The 17,038-nt window shown below is 40.4% G+C and overlaps 1 protein-coding gene across 1 annotated transcript in view; it reads left to right on the forward strand.

Annotated features, from left to right (window-relative positions):
* The first annotated feature begins 958 nt into the window (after positions 1-958).
* LOC139698609 (splicing factor 1-like) overlaps positions 959-17,038 on the forward strand; it is a 388,278-nt gene continuing 372,198 nt past the window's right edge. Inside the window, exon 1 of the mRNA XM_071597452.1 lies at positions 959-1,836. Coding sequence (XP_071453553.1) covers positions 1,234-1,836 — 603 coding nt within the window. The 5' untranslated portion in view covers positions 959-1,233. The remainder of the gene's footprint in view (positions 1,837-17,038) is intronic.

The following is a 17,038-nucleotide window of genomic DNA, read 5'->3' on the forward strand; positions in this document are numbered from 1 at the left end:
CCGTTTTGGAATTCGTGAGCACCAACTTGGGAAGCCTTGGATACGTATTTGACGGAAGATACACTGTGCGTCACATCGCCAACCGTTTATCCTTCCCGGAACCAAACGCCCTCTGCTCACCTCTCTCCGCTTCACCTCAGTGACTTGGCCGGGACGGAACACACTTTCCTCGAGAAATAAATGCCGCGGGGTGGCCCGTAGGTCTTTTGCGGCCCGTTTTGACCGATTTCAATCTCTGAAAATGTAGGAGAGGCGGTTCCAGACCACGCGACGCTGGATTGGAGCTCTATTTGTTTGCTATTTCGACCTCTCTAGTTTCTGCGTGTCGGGAGAGGGCTCCGCGATTTGAAATTTCAACCGGTGCATCAGGTGCTTCGGATTTACCCGTGGATCTGAGTTCGTTCGGGTGCCATCGAACTAAAATCACTGAGGTGTTAAGGAAACACTCTCCGCTTTTTTTTCTCGTCCAGGCGAAAAGGAAATTACAGTAAACAATCGGTTCTGCGCGGGAGTCCATTCGAGCGCTGAGATTGCGTTCCGGAAGAGAAGGGTCGCGTTTTGTGCTACGAAAGTGAGATTCTAATGCGTGGTGCCCTGGAATAATCAGCGGGTTAGTCATCGCATCCCGAGTTGGCTGAGGCGCCGGGCGCCAATCCATCGATCCGCCGGAAAATAAACATTTCTGAGGGCGTGAGAAATCAAACAGTGGCTCTCTCTCCTGGATTTGGAGGGCCATTCGAGGATCCTCGGTCTGGCCGACAGACAAAAGGGAGGGCAGGGGAAACGGGGGGCGGGGAATGGGCCCAAGCCACTCCAATCGGGAGAGGGCAAATATGAGGGTCTGGCCGAAGAACTGAAAATGATGAAATCGTTCATGAGTGCACGTTTGTGAATGTTTTTTTTTTAATTTTTAAATTGTAGAAAGTCTACGACTACGTAAATATTCCGCGCCAGCTGTTAACACTTTGGGATCGAGGCTTCGCAGGTCGGGGGACCTGTCTTCCGTTTCGTGGAGGGCCGAAGTGGAATTAAGAGGCCGGAGAGAAAGGGAAGGACTAATCGGATGTTGGCGAGTGACCCCCGCCGCGCCCTCCTAATTGCCGCACCCGTTAGGCGGACGTGGGCCCGAGATGCGCCGCGCTCTCCCGCTCTCGTCACAATCGAAGCGCAGGTGACTGCTGCACCCCAAACTCGCTTGTGATCTGCACCCGGGTACTGCGCTTTCGGACTCTGATGATGTGCTGCGTGCAAGCCGAGAGGGTCTTCCCCACCTCCGATGGGGAGGAGGAGGAGGAGGGCCCCACGGGCCTCAGGGGGGGCCTCCCGTACCCCTCGCATCATCATCACCACCACGGGCACCCACACCACCAACACCACGGACACCCACACCACCACCACGGACACCCGCACCACACTCAGCATCACCACCATCACCACGCCGGTGGTCCAACGGACTGGTCCTCTGCCCTCGCCTCCATCTCGGCCGCTCGCCACGGCAACTCTGCCTCGGTGTCCGGCATCCCCCGGCTGCCCACCACACCGGAGGACCAGCCTCCGCCGCCGCCCCCTCCGCCCCCGCCTCCGCCACCGCTCCGGAGGCCCCCCAATCACTCGCCGCCCTTCCGCCTCCCTCCCCACGGGAAGCAGAGGCGGGGATGGGGCCGGAAGAAGCCGCAACCGACGCCGCCGCCCCCGCCTGTCCCCGTCGCACCGCCTCCCCTGCCTCCGCCGTCCCCGTCCGTGTCTTCCTCGGCCTCCGAGTGCGGGGCGGGAGGGCCGCGGGACGACGAGGATGAGGACGAGGAAAACTCTTCCCACGGGGAAGATAATCCCGAGGTACGTCCTCAAAAAGGGAGCATGCAAGGATTAGATGAGTGTTTGCCGAATCGATGCGCCCGCGCCGTAACAGGTAGCTCATCCCTTTGACGAGAATACGTTTCTCTCTCTCTCTCTTGATGCGTTCTAGAGCAATGGATTCTCGCGAAGCTGGGGACGACGAGTTGGTCAACAATGTAGAAAAGTGTAAGTTGGCCTGAGTAGTGATTCGTAGGTGGAACACATGACGTATATAGGTAGAATTGCATTCAAAAATGGGTGAAGGTTGAGAAGATTTGGAGGATAGGTTTAGGGAGGCAAGTGTGATATATGAAGAGGAAAGTTATGATGATGACAAGACGCGTAATGGAATTGTAAAGATGAGATTAGTGATGACATTGGTTGGTCCCGAGAATTTATTTTTTTAAAAAGGAGATTGCCTTTTCATTGGTGCGTATTGAGATGCGGTTGATAGCGGGTGGGGAAGGGGGAGTTTTTGCGAAAAACTCGGTGGTAGAAATAATGGATGGATGGCATTGAGGACGGAACCTTAGTAGTGCGTTTTCGACTTCGGCTAGTACTATGAAGAAGAGCATTGATATAAAGAAAAATTTTAGTTTGACTGGAATAGGATTAGTACAGGAGAGAATGAGTGCTATCCAGCGTTACTTGGTATCATATCTGCTTTGGTAAAAGTATCAACTCAGTGAATATTGTGTGTTTGTGTATGTATGTATGTATGTATGTATGTATGTATGTATGTGTATATATATATATATATATATATATATATATATATATATATATATATACACATATATATTATACGCATACATATAGATGTGTTTGTGTATCTATATGCAAATTATTTGGTTATCTTATTAAGAGATGTGGATATATATATATATATATATATATATATATATATATATATATATATATATATATATATATCCATATGAAGTTACCACTAGTGAGCAAAGACAAAAACACAGACAACTGCGAAGAAGAAAAGAAACTCACTAGTTTTCGTTTCCTTGTCTTCCTTGAGAAAGGTGGCTTGGACCACCAAAAATTCGAAAATTAATGAGTTTCTTTTCTTTTTGGTGTGTTTCTGTGTTTTTGACTTTGCCTGTAAGTGCTAGCCTCTTATTCATTATTATTCATATCCGTGTGACTATATATATATATATATATATATATATATATATATATATATTTATATATATATATATATATATATATATATATATTTATATATATATATATATAAAGAGGAGAAAACGAAAGCAGAATTTATATATATATATATATTCTCCTTTCGCTCATTCTTCTTCTCAGTTCCTTCTGTCAGTAGAAGGTGGTTGTGCAACCGAAAATTTGTTAATACGAGTGACGGTCCTTTTTATGTTTCTATCTATATTTGTGTTGGCCAACGCCTTCTCGCTCTTGCATATGATTTATTATTCACATCCGGGAGACTTTGGTAGAAATAAATAAATATATATATGGTATATATATATATATATATATATATATATGTGAGTATATATATATATATAAATATACATATATATATATATATATATATATATATATACATATATATATTCATTGACACTCATACACAATCATATGCATAAAATATACAAATTTTAAATATAGATATAGATATAGAATGAATATCCATTCTCATTGCTTGACGTTTTGACATCTCCAGCTGTGTTTCTAGGAAGTGTTGACAGTACTGTTCTCGTTCGGAGAGGAAGCGGAAAGCACTCGATTAGATGGTAAATGACTGGAATGTGCGTGGTGTCGAGAGAGGAGAGGGAAGAGAAGTAGGGATAAGTGTAACAGCGGGCACTGTTGATTTCGGGAGAATCAAATGCTTGGAGAAGCCAGATGTGGGTACGAGAGTTGCCACCTCAATGCTCATTGCACTTTGCGTAAAACGACGGCGCGGAGGGGGGCTAAGTCGCTAGAACACATTTTGACGTGTACCAATGGAATGAGTGAGAGGCAAGTCGGAGGAAAGGAGGGATAAAGGAGAAGAAGGCGATGAATAAAGGGATGTGGAAATGGGTAGAACTCACACCGGTTGAAGACGGGCGCACAAGGCTGAGAGTGATGACGATAGGAGTCCACCTGATACGTTTTATGACAGTTTGCCGAAAAAGAAGAAAGGATAAGCATACAATGCCTTTAAAGGGGTTAGAAAGGGTTAGGAGCTCAAGAATGAATTTTTATCCTGCAAACGGATTTATATTTAATGCGGGTGCGCTTCAAAATCTGTTTGGTTTAGTGTTTACGAGCCTCCGAGACCTACATATTTTTAGTGAGGTGCCTGAACTAATAATGGTCCATTGACAACCGTTATTTGGTCATCTTGTTAATTAATTTAAGTGTTTGAAAACGTTTAGCGCCAGTCTCCCCTCGAAAGAGGGGAGACTGGCGAAAGACGAATCGCCAACCGATATGTTGTCATTGCCAGATCATCTTGGCATGCAAAATCATACCGAGTTTAATGTTAATCATCGTATTCAACCTTGTAACCACCATGTCAATACTGCAGTATTCAGAATTTAATCCTATCACACAGATTGCCAAAATTATGTCACCTCCTATACAAACAACGATAAAATTGCCGCCGGAAAATTTTTCCTCATGGCAATTTACATCTCTGGTACTGCTTCTCAATAGATGAGACACGGCGCATTTACAACATTTGTTGTAGTTTTTATGGGAGGTGACTGACAGCTAAGGTAATGTGCATCATTATGGAAGGATGGGAAAGGAAGGGTGGAGAGGAAACCGGCGTCGGCAGTAGCCTACTCTCGTCGAAAGGCGCCAAGGGGTCCGCAGTTTAACGTCCCATCCGACGGACGTCGTACTCACCTACAAAGCTCTTCAAGTAGGCATCAGGATACCGCTGATAAATATTTATTGCCTCCAGGATTTAATCCCGGGTCCTCTCGTTGGGAAACTAGTACGTTAGCCACCACACCATCCCGATCCCCACCACATTTGTCCAATTTGTAAGTTCACATTTGCAAATTAATTGAACACGTGAAGTGAAAGCCTACTTGAAGTGATCCCCCTTTCCAGCTGGAATCTAATATAGCCATTACTCTTTCGGAAAAAAAATTGCTTCGGAAAATTCTATTGTGTATGGATTCATCCGCTAATTTTTCTCGTTTTGTCGGAAATAAACGAAACACTATAAATATTCTATTCATGGTGTTCTAAGTGTTGGGTTCAGTGATTCCGGGTGGATCGAGAGAGTCGCATTGCGTGGCACACAAAGCGGGCAATAGTTAACAATGAATTCATTTCCAAATAATACACCTCTTTCATTTCTGGTCATCGGCAAACAGAGATGGGCCAAGATATAGGCGAGCATTCTTTTTAGGAAGAAAGAAATTCCAAGAAAGTTTTTAAATCATTAAAACGGCTCAAATACGAGGCAACCGTTAGATATTCTTCGATATTTGTATGAAAACCATAAAAATAATCGATGTGAGACACATAGTTTATTCGAGCTCAGCACATAAGTGAATAATTATTCTAATTTGTCGAGGATGGTAAGGATGTCAAATTTGAGGAACGCAGAAAATGTTTTTGCAATTTAATATCTTTAGTGTGCATGAAAGTTCATTATCATACGTATTTGGGAGATATTGGATGCGAAACTTAATTTTTAAATATTGTTGTTGAATGTTCCTCCGTCCTATAATTTTATTGCATAAAAATGATTTGTTTTATTGCATAAAAATGAGGAATTCCTGGAAAGTATAATCAGGAAGCCTGGATAAACTACTCTGACAATTGAGACGAATCTATATTTCAGCTTCACCAACAAGAATTGATTTTTCGTTGTACATCAGCTCCTTAATTTGCAGTTATTTTCGTTTCCCGATCTAGAGGCCCAGGTAATCCGTTATCACATTATATATATATATATATATAATATATATGTATATATATTATATATATATACATATATATATATATATATATATATGATATATATATATGATATGATACAATATGTTGATACACAACTAAATATAGATCATATCGATGAATGATTGATTAAAATGAATAATTATTAAACACCTTTAATTGATGATTTGGAATATTTTCAATAAATTGTATAAAAAGGAATGTTTTGGTGAAACAAGGCCAAAGTATTTACCAATAAAACCTGTTGTACAAAGTATAATGTCAGTGCATTTTAATGAGTGCGGAAGCAATTAATGTATGGTGGAATTCAAATGGATAGTAATCGGTTAGAAAATAATAATCCTTGAAGTACTCAATGACATAATATATGTATCTGGCGACTTTGAGAGGGTAAATACTAATTGTCTGGGCGTTTAACTGCTGGAATGTAAAATAATTTTTTCTTACGGAAACCGATTAGCTCACACGTAAAATTCATGTGGAATCCAACGTTTTATCATTCAAATGGTTGTACTCGTACTTTAGGGCATGTGGATAAGCTAATACTGAAGAGCAGTGAGATATATAATTGTGGTAGGAGGATAAAAGTGGCAGCTGTTAAAGATAAATCAGGAAGTGTTAAGAGATATTTGGATTAACGGGAGGAGGGATTTCAAATACGGTGGGAAAATCGATTGAAGGAAGTTGAAGGATTTGTTGGAAAGAATGTGAAATGAAGTACGAAAGAGGGAGAAAGGAATGAGGGGTCATTCATTTTGGACAACGTAGGATCCTTAATATCAAGAGTGAACGAAGGTTACAGTATTTAAAATATGGGTTTACATTGTTTTGTAAATTTCGTGGGATGTGTAGAAATTGTATTTTTTGCAGTGGAAGACAAATGTCGCAAAGATACAAGCCACGGATACAATCTCTTTACATTTTACGTGTGCCAATTTTGAGACCAGGATAATTTTTTTGTAATGACGTTAAAATTGCAATCTTCTCTAGTTTTTGTTTAGCTATCTAAGCACAAAACCCAACAGTCTTTCTGGAACTGAAAAATAGTAAATGTAAGTTGCTGCTTTTAGCCGCAAAATTATTTTGCTACATAATTTCTTGAGTTGAGTACCGTCTCATGCAAAGCGAAATGTAAAACGTAATGTAACCACATTATTTGGTAACTGAAACGAGTATATGAAACCCATTCACCACAGCAAGTTTAGAATGATAAAAAAAGGTATGTCATCCATTGTAGTCATGTCATTACCGGTTAATGTGCACGTTAAAAGAACAATCCTGGGAATTTCATTAATATTATGTCAATTTTTGATGCGTATTATCATCTTAAATCTTCAATGCTATTATGAATTAGTATCCATACCATTTGCTTACAGCAAATCTCAATTTTAACGCGGTCTCCAGCCACGACTACAAGTACGCTATCTCATTTTCGCTCAACAAAGTGGAAAACGGATATCGGTTGCTCTTTTTAAAGAGTTAATGTGAATGTTAGTAGAAATGTCTAACGTCTGTTTTTTTATTGGAAAATCGACCAGAAAATGGATATTTGCGTTTAAATTCAAATGAGCTTGAAAAAAATTAACGTTGCCTAGCGAGTAATCTCTGATGTTTTACGCCGCTGAAAGAACAAGCTTCCATTTATTTCGCAATCCATGCATAGCGCATTTGCCTCTGGTTATAATGTCCTGCTTTCCTGGGAACTATTCATGACGTCGTTGACTCACCACAATTAGTTTTCAGTGAGGGGATTATCATAGCAGTTGGTGTACTGACTAAGTTAGATGAGAAAAAATGCGACGCTGACAGATGGAATTGCGATTATCTTCTGCAAAAGTAGGCCATAATACTCATTTACCGCATTTCTCTCCTTATTTCATGCTGAATGTATTTTTATCTAAGCATTTTAATCTGCAGGTATGTCCTGCCAGGCACCCGACGGTCTGTGGTAGGCGATGAAAAGGGGAAGCAAGGTTTAAGAAGTGGAATAAGGATTGGAGAGATTTAATTTGCACCATAAGGTTTTTTTCTCAGAGAAACGGATGATAGGAGTTTAGCAGTCATGCGAGTTCTTTATCCTTTTTTATGTCCGAAATGAGAGACCGGAAAATGTGAGTTGGGATCGAATAGTTTGGATTTAATTCACAATTGAATTCTTTTGGTCTTAACAATTTCATTGATTTTTATCCAGTCTAAATATTTTTCTTCTAATGGCGAGTCATAGACGACTCCTCCACGAGATCTACCAACGTTGTAGTGGCTCTCATTATTCAATCATTACCGTTTATTCAATCGGGATTCTTTTCTTCCACGCATAAGGGTATAAATGCATACTCTTAACGACGTTTCCGTTCGTTCTTGGGATTCAAAAAAGGTCTGACTGAAAAGAGTTTTTGACCCTTTAAATGATGTTTTTCCACATGGCTTTATCCAAGCATAATTTTTTGGCCTGAATTGCGTTCATATATTGTGTCATACATTCACTTCTGTTCCCGGGACTTCCAATATTCCATTACATCTTCACTCGACTTCATTAAGGCTTTATTTAGTCCCCTCTCCCCCGAACACACCCACTCATGTTTGTATGCCGTACACTTTAACCTAAAAACATTTACTCTTATCTCATACGATGTGTATTTGATATCGTTCATTCTCTTCACGTGAACAAATAACCGCAATGGACCTTTTTGAAATTCGTTTGCCCGCCTGAAATAATTGCATATTGTAAGAAATAATTCTTATTGATAGATCATCCAAGGCGCTTATGACCTACTCATTCCTTTTCACCCTCTCTCCATCCTATGTCTATCGCCCCTCTCTACTCCCCGCACCTTCCGCTATTAGTCGGACTTTATACTCATGATGACATCCCCTTGTTGCACATCGAAGCAGTTGGCACGAGTACACTCTGCGTATTAGAGTCTAAAGTATAAGCTCTGCCATTCCTATGTACCTCACCAAAGAGGCATTCATTTTTGACCAACTCCTCTAACTAACATCAATCTTACCTCCGGCATTCAAACGTGCGTTTTGATCCCTTCATCTAAATCCTATATCATTTATGACTTGATCTATCATTTTAAATTCAATGGAGATATTTGGAATCATTCTCGATTATTTCGCTGTAAAATCATGTTGTGATGCCACACTTCCCGTTATCCATTTCGAAGTGCAACTGTTTTTGGGTTCATTATTCCTCAATTTCATTCTCTCCAATTTAAATTTATTTCTCATAATTCATGAAAACTTTGTCGGACACGCACCGGGCCCAACGTCGGACTGTAAATGGAATTCAAGCAAGACATCAAAGTTCCCTGGGTCATTAAAATTGACATGCGTTAAACCAAGGTATTTATTTTTTAGTTTGACTGAACATTTAGCAATATGGGCACTCCAAAATTAGTTTTTATGATCCTGTCTCAGAGGAGAGCAGAGCAGAGCTTTTGTATGTTGACTATTACCAAATATTAATTATATATACGTATATATGCATATGTATATAAATATATATATATATATATATATATATATATATATATATATATATATATATATATATATATATATATATTGTCTATTTCTCCTTTGGTGGGTGAAACAGCTCCCTAACGCCATTCTTGGTCAAAGAATCGGGGCACTTGGTGGCATAAAGCATCGCAGATCTCCGTGTAAATTACGTTTCCTGGATAGCTCAAGTGTTTAAGAGCCTCCACCCGGAAAGTGGTAAGATCCGGAGTTCCAATCCCGGTCAAGGAAATATTTTTTCACTCGTGATCTGCCTGATTCCGCCTTCCCCACCTCTATTGTGTTTGTCCTTTATGTTTGTTCCTATCCGTTTTCCTTATATCTGTTTCTATATATATATATATATATATATATATATATATATATATATATATATATATATATATATTCGAAAAAGAACGCTCTTCAGCGACGACACTGGTATATAAAAGTATCGATTAAAGCATTTAAACGCAGAAATACAGATAAAGGAGACTCACATAATTAGTTTTGACGTTTCGACGGCATGATCGTCATCATCAGAATCTGGTGATGGATTTAGATTGAAATTAGGATTTATTAGGAGAGTACTGGGTAAATGTGATCAAAAGGTCGAAGAAAAATGTTTTATTTCGCTGTTTAGGCCTCATTTAGCATATCCTTCAAGTATATGGGATCCTCACGAAGCTGAATTGATTGCGGAATTGGATCTGGTGCAGCGTAAGGGAGCTAAATTTGTGAAAGGTTTTTATGATAAACGTAGTAGGGCATCAAAAATATTAGAGGAGGAAGGTTAGGAATCACTCACGAAGCAAATGTTGAATTACATATAAATTCTCTTGCACATATTGGAAGGACGTCTCTTTAGCAGTGATGTTAAAAACGTATTAATACCGCCATCGTTTTACGGGAGGAGTGATCATGTCAGTAAAATTAGAGAGATTAAGTGTAGGACAAATAGATTTAAAATAACATTTTTTTCCACGAAAGATGAAGGATCAGAATAACATTGCCTGACGGTGGTAGGGGTAAAAATATTCGGGTTAAAATTAGCCTGGAGTGTATTCACCCCCTGCCAAACACCCTGGTGGTGGCTTGCAGGGTACTGAAACACTAAAAAAAGGTCAAGCTCGTGCCCTATTGACCCGGATGCTAGCGGCTGAATACATTCCGGGGGGCGCCGGGGTTTATGCCATGAGGATACTATGTTTCCGTTTCCTGTCTATCATGTCGGATCGCTTCCAACGATAATAGGCGCAAATGTAGCACTGAATCTCTTGTTGTAGCGAATGTTGTGGCAGACACGTCATGGCCGACGTAATCTTCCCCAGCGGGTAATTAGGTGAGAAATCCCTGTGCTTGCATTAGTCATCTCTCGTTTAAAGTCTCCCTAGCCACATATTAATGCAAACTCCATCACCTCTTCACTTCGAGCGCTTCCGGGGCGAGCCGTGAATCGGGAAGAGGCCGGGTGAGGCACTCCCGGGGAATCGAACGTCGGATGCGAGAAGCAGCCAAGTCCGCCTTCCCATCTGAAGGCACCGCTTTCCTCGTTGTCTCTGTTCGCGTTTCGCCCGTGACGCACACCTCTTCGCGTTGTACCCCGGCGCGCTCCTGCCCTATAAACACCACGAGGAATACATCTCTAGTCATTTTAACTGCACCTTATATTTGCTATTTGGATTGGTTGCATTGGCAAATACTTACATGCGATGCTGATCTATTGCCGTGAGTCAAACGTCGCTCAGTTGTTTCGATTTAAATATACACCGCTAATTGCTGCACCCACTCATGTATCCGCTGCTAGCACATCTTAATTAAGATCCCGTTATCGCGTCCCCTCCCTCAAAATTACAACATCTAACTTTACTCTCTCATCCCTTGGTATTTCCCATATCTACCACCGTCGATTGCTATCTGGTATGAAATTCTCGTTTAGTATGTTGAACGGAACTCTCCGTACCAGCGAACTTCTCCCTCTTTTCTTAATTCATATTCCTCCTCGACCAGCGCGTGAATTGACTCTGATACAGATTCCAAAATCCCGTCTTTCCATCTCCCAACGTTCCCATGTCCATCGACTTCCCTAGCCATTCAGCATCCTTCCCTGGACCTGTCTTCCTCACTCAACCCCTTCACCTTCTTCCTAAACACCAGATACTCATTTATCCCTCTATGCTTGCATATTTGGTTTCCTGTTCTTTACACATACTATTGCTAATTTTTCATTATTGATCTAACCCTTTCTTTATATATATATATATATATATATATATATATATATATATATATATATATATATATACACCTTTGTATTTAATATGCATTGCCTGTGAGCCAATTTAATAGACTTTGTGTCGTTCTGGGCTGTTTTCTTTGAATATATAAAATAAATAAATACAGTGAGGTGACTGTAGCTCCGCTCGAGTTTCGCGTTTATGAACGTGGAAAACCTGCCCTCTGCCGTAAGTTATTTTTTCCTCTCCATTTCATTCATTTCTTTATTTTTATCGAAAAATTCATTCTCTGCCTTCACTTGTCTTTAACATATTAAATGAGCCCGTAAAACTGATTTCAAAATTTAATTCATAGGTTATTTACATTACACGTTCTATGTCAACATTATTTTCATCTTTTTATTTTCAAAATATTTAAATTTTTTTTAAAGAAATAGCACGAAAAATTGATATCGACATGGTCTTCACTCTAAAGTTTAAATATAGATTTTCGAGATGTAAATCCTCCAAGATATTGGAAATGGTACAATGAGCAGATATTTCGTTGAACAGGTTCATAGCGCACAAGATAGTTATCCCTTTTATGAAAGTATTCTTAATGTCCTAATGACTTCGTGTCAATTTTGAAATAATAAATGCTGCGTGATTCTAATAAAATATCTTCAAAGATGGAAGCAGTTCTTAGGACGGTATTATAATAGAATGTGAAAAGTTAGATATGGAGAGAAGATACAAGGTCTGTCCCAAAAGTAGCAGGACAGAGTCGACTAAAAAATGGTATTCTCAAAATTGACTAATTCACTCAAAGTTCTTTGAAGTAGCTCCCTTGTGCGTCCACACACCGCTGCCAAAGTAGTTTCCCGAATTTCGTAAGAGTACCCCATCTGGAAGGCGGCGCTCGGAATATTGCTAAGCTCCATCGTCGCGGCCTGTTGTAACGCTTCCACCGAACCGTGACGACGTCCTTTCTGCACGGATTTGTGGTGGGAGAAGAGGAAAAAGTCTGGGATGGCAACTTTAGTACTCTAGGGTGGCTGAAGCAGGGTTACCACTTTATGTCGGGCGAGGTTCTTTACTCACTCCGTTACTCAGGGAGCACTCGCAATATCAACTTTACACACATCTTTCTCATGCTCATATTTTCGCTCACAAGTCAATGCAGATCACTTTTAGGGTTGCATAATTCATTTGCGATCCCTGTCCAACAAAGCCTTCATTCTTGCAAGATTTCCGTCCTTTTTTGAGAACAAAGGGTGTCCTGGACGTTCGGCGTCTTCAACATTTTCTCTACCCTCCCCGAGCAACTTGTGCCGCTCAAAAACACTCGATCCACCCATGGCGTTATCACCAAAAGCTACCTTGAGCACGTTTTGAGTCTCTTTTTCCAATTTTGCCCAATTTCCAGCAAAAATTGATAGCGTAGCGCTCTTTCAATAGCTGATTCATGACGGAGTGTAACAATGCCACGTTATGGAGGTTTTGCAAACGAACGATCAGTATTCCGCAGAGGCTGGGAGTCAACTGCCACCGGCCTTCAAGCCTTCCTGAGACTCCCGCGCCTCAAACCCAGCCAGAGGAACCACTGCCACTCCGTCCATCTATTCAGGGAAAATAAGTCATACTACTTTTGGGACAAACCTTGAAAATTCATTGAATAGTTTCATTCTTAAGAATAAATACACTTAATTTTCCCCTCTTGTGGTTTGTTATCCATTACATTTCTACGTACTCGTTCGTGAAATTAATGATCCGCGCAACAGCAGATTGCAGTGATGAGGGGATTGATGGTTTCCGTCTTAAACTCTCTCCTCATTCTTTTGAATCATTCATTCAATATAAGAAGTTCCTCGGTAATTTGAAAAAGGGGATACATTAAATCAATGTGCTGCGGGCTCAGAGAATGATGAAAAAATAATGAAAACGCCTCTCCCCCTTCTTTTCATTTGTTTTCCTTTGCACGAAGAATTAATTTTTGAGCCATTAGAGCGGCGAGAGGGGGTTTGGGGGGTCGGGCGGAGGCGGGGCGAGGGGCCGGGACATCCGACGCAGCATCTGCGGCGCATCCTTAGATCCGCTCTTTCGCCCGGGACGGACGGAACGAAGGCGCATTATCCCCAGCCATCTCCGCACAAATAATATTTCGGGACGACGATCTCTGCGTCTCACCGTTTGCAAACCATTTCCTTTTGCTTGCCATTTATCTCGAGGCGAATAGGCGGTGGACCTTTGGGGCCTCCTCGGCATTGGGGCTCGGTCACGCACACACTCATTCTCCGATACGGCCCCAACGAACAAGGAAAAAAGTCCTCCTGAAAACGTCCATTTTTTATCAACATATCTCGTTTTGATTATATCATCGTCGTCGGGTTGCCGCAAGCTGCTTTTCGTGCTACTGTTTATTAAATTAATATTATTTTGTTTTTTTCCTTTATTGAAAAAAATGAAATGAGGTTCATTTGGGTCGAAATCACGTATTCATTTCGAGGATGGAAAATTCAATCAATACAAAAAAGACTGCGATTTAACACTGGGCAACATGTTTTGAAAAAATCAATTCTTTTGGTTTTATTCTTTTATCATTATTTGCTTGCTCTTAATCCCCTTTCAAATCATACTTTTACTCCGCACGTTTGGATAAGCTTTTTCACGTTCTCGTATCTCGATTTTCTTTTCTCTTTGCCTTGGTGCAGTTTATCGTGTTCTAGGGTGCTGGACTTTTCTGTCGCGTTGAACGAGATTTGTATAATAATTTGTCCCAATCGCAGGAAAACAAATTATTGTCAAACGTGAACTTTTTAAAAATGTTTTCATGCAGTTAAATGCGTTTATATTTGATTAAATTATTTTAATTTTATTTTAATTATAACGAGGTATTATAATATTGTTGCTTTTTTGTTCACCCTCCACTACTTCTAGTGATAAAGGCGGATATCTTCTGGAGGAAAACTTTTACTCAATACGGTTTCCTTTATTTCTTTATTTTTAATTTACAAGTTAATCAGTTATTTCATAGTAAACGTGTCGCAGTATTTATTATTCTATAGAGGCCAGTACAATTTAGCAGTTTTTTAAACTATAATCCATGGATTTTACCCCTTTCGCATTGTTTTGTTAGCCTACAACCCGTCCCCCAACCCGTTCCAAAACCATTCCCACGCCATGCAATAAGCCGAAATGCAAAACATGCCCTATTTTCAAAACCAAAATCTCATCCCTCTCCCACCCGCTTTTTAACTCTCTCCCACCAATTGCCTCCTCTAGTTGCACATCTAGCAATGTAGTGTACCTGCTGAAGTGCCAAGTTTTCCCTGCCTATTATATTGAACAGTGTACCACACCCCTTAATATTAGAATTAACAACCACCGAGCCTCGTGCAACAATTCTTCCCTAATTGATATGCTCCCTATCTCCAAACACGCCTCGACACAACACTCCATTTGATAAATGCTATAATGTACCGATCTTAGCATCCCTCCCACCCTCTGATCATCCACTGAAACTCAAAACATTAGAGCAATCCTTCATCTGGCTCTTGAAGTCCTGGAATTAGCCAGGAATCAATATTAGGCATTAATTACCCTGCTCCAAACATATTTTCATCCCCCTCCACCCCCATAACCTTCTACATTTTCCCCACCCCTCTAACGCTGCCCTTCCAAACTCTTCCCTTCCGAATTCTCTCCCCACCTTCTCCTTTCATCGCTCCAGCCCTCGTATTCCCTTCAGTACTGTCCCTCTCTTCCTTGATAAAGGTGGCCACGACCACCGAAAATTCGACAAATAGTGGGTCTCTTTTTTGTGTTTCTGTGTTTTTGTCTTTGTCCACTAGTGCTAAGTGTTATATATATATATATATATATATATATATATATATATATATATATATATATATATATATATATATATATATATATATATATATACTACCTTGATCAAAAATTTCCCGGAATTTATTCAGAAAATTAAAAATACAAGTTTATTCATCCAAATCTATATTGTCCCCTTCAAAGTAATCCCCATCGACTGCAACACACTTATGCCAGCGCTTGATCCAATCCTCGAAACATTTTTTATATTCGGTTTTCGGTATGTCCATCAGTGCTTCCTGCGATTTTTCCATTACTTCCTCTCGGCTGCTAAAACGCGTTCCCCGTAATGGTTTTTTAACTCGATTGAACAGAAAGAAGTCACAGGGAGCCAAATCAGGTGAATTCGGTGGCTGTTGGATGGTATTTGTTGCATTTTTCGTCAAAAAATTACGAATAATGATAGCACTGTGCGACGGTGCGTTATCATGGTGCAAAATCCACGAGTTTTCTGCCCACATTTCTGGTCTCTTTCGGCGAATTGCTTCACGCAAACGTCTCATAACGCCCAAATAATACTCTTTGTTTACTGTCTGGCCTTCTGGCAAAAATTCATGATGCACTACACCGTTGTAATCCATGAAAACCGTCAGCATTGCCTTCTTTTTTGACTGAAAACGACGTGGTTTTTTTGGTCTCGGCTCATTTGGTGAACGCCATTCACTTGCCTGATGTCTGGATTGCGTGTCGTACTCATAAACCCACGTCTCGTCTCCAGTAATGATCCTTTTGATGAATGTGGGATCGGATTCAGCCTCGCAAATCATGTCTTTTGCGACGTCAACACGGTCTCTTTTTTGCATGAAATTGAGGTCTTTTGGCACCAAGTTTGCTGCTACACGACGGAAACCCAAATCATTAACCACAATGTCTTGGGCGGATCCATAGGCAATGTTCAAGTCCTCCGCTATTTCTCTGATGGTTAATTTGCGGTTATTGACCAACATTTCTTTTACTTTATCAATTTTTTCACCGACTTTCGATGTCGATGGTCTGCCACTGCGTTCATCATCTTCGATTGACTCACGACCACTTCTGAACCGCTCGTGCCACTGGTAAACGACCGTTTTTTTTAGAGAATCGTTGCCGAAACACTTTTCCAACATTTCCAACGTCCGTGCGCCACTAAATCCGTTTTTTACGCAAAATTTAATACAAGTTCGTTGTTGCAAATTTAAATCCATTTCTGCAATTGTAAAAAATCGCCAACACACACAGAGATAGATGTACTCTTGGCTACGTAACTTTTGCAAATGTCAAGTTATGACACTAAGATTTAAAGGGAATATCAACAACAGATGTACCAATTTAACAAAAAAAACAGAACTCAAATCGGAACGATGGGAGCGCCACACGGTGGTTATTCCGGGAACTTTTTGATCAAGGTAGTATATATAAACTAAATGTTTTTGGCTAGGTTTGTATTTTGGGTGCATGGAGTTTAACATACAATGTTTAAATAAAGATGAAAGCCCTTAAGCTTTTAGCTTAAATATTTGCTGCCGAATGGATTGGGTGGCTTCCCCAGCGTTTAAGCTTGCATTTCAAAATAATTTTAACTGTTTTTCGAACCATGACACAGGCTATTATCAATTTGTTTACTTATGGATAAATTCATAAATGTGTTTATTATATATTTATTGTTTTCCGAA

Source organism: Hetaerina americana, unplaced genomic scaffold, assembly GCF_022747635.1.
Source record: "Hetaerina americana unplaced genomic scaffold, ioHetAmer1.1.p SCAF_9, whole genome shotgun sequence".
Classification (NCBI taxonomy): Eukaryota; Metazoa; Arthropoda; class Insecta; order Odonata; family Calopterygidae; genus Hetaerina; species Hetaerina americana.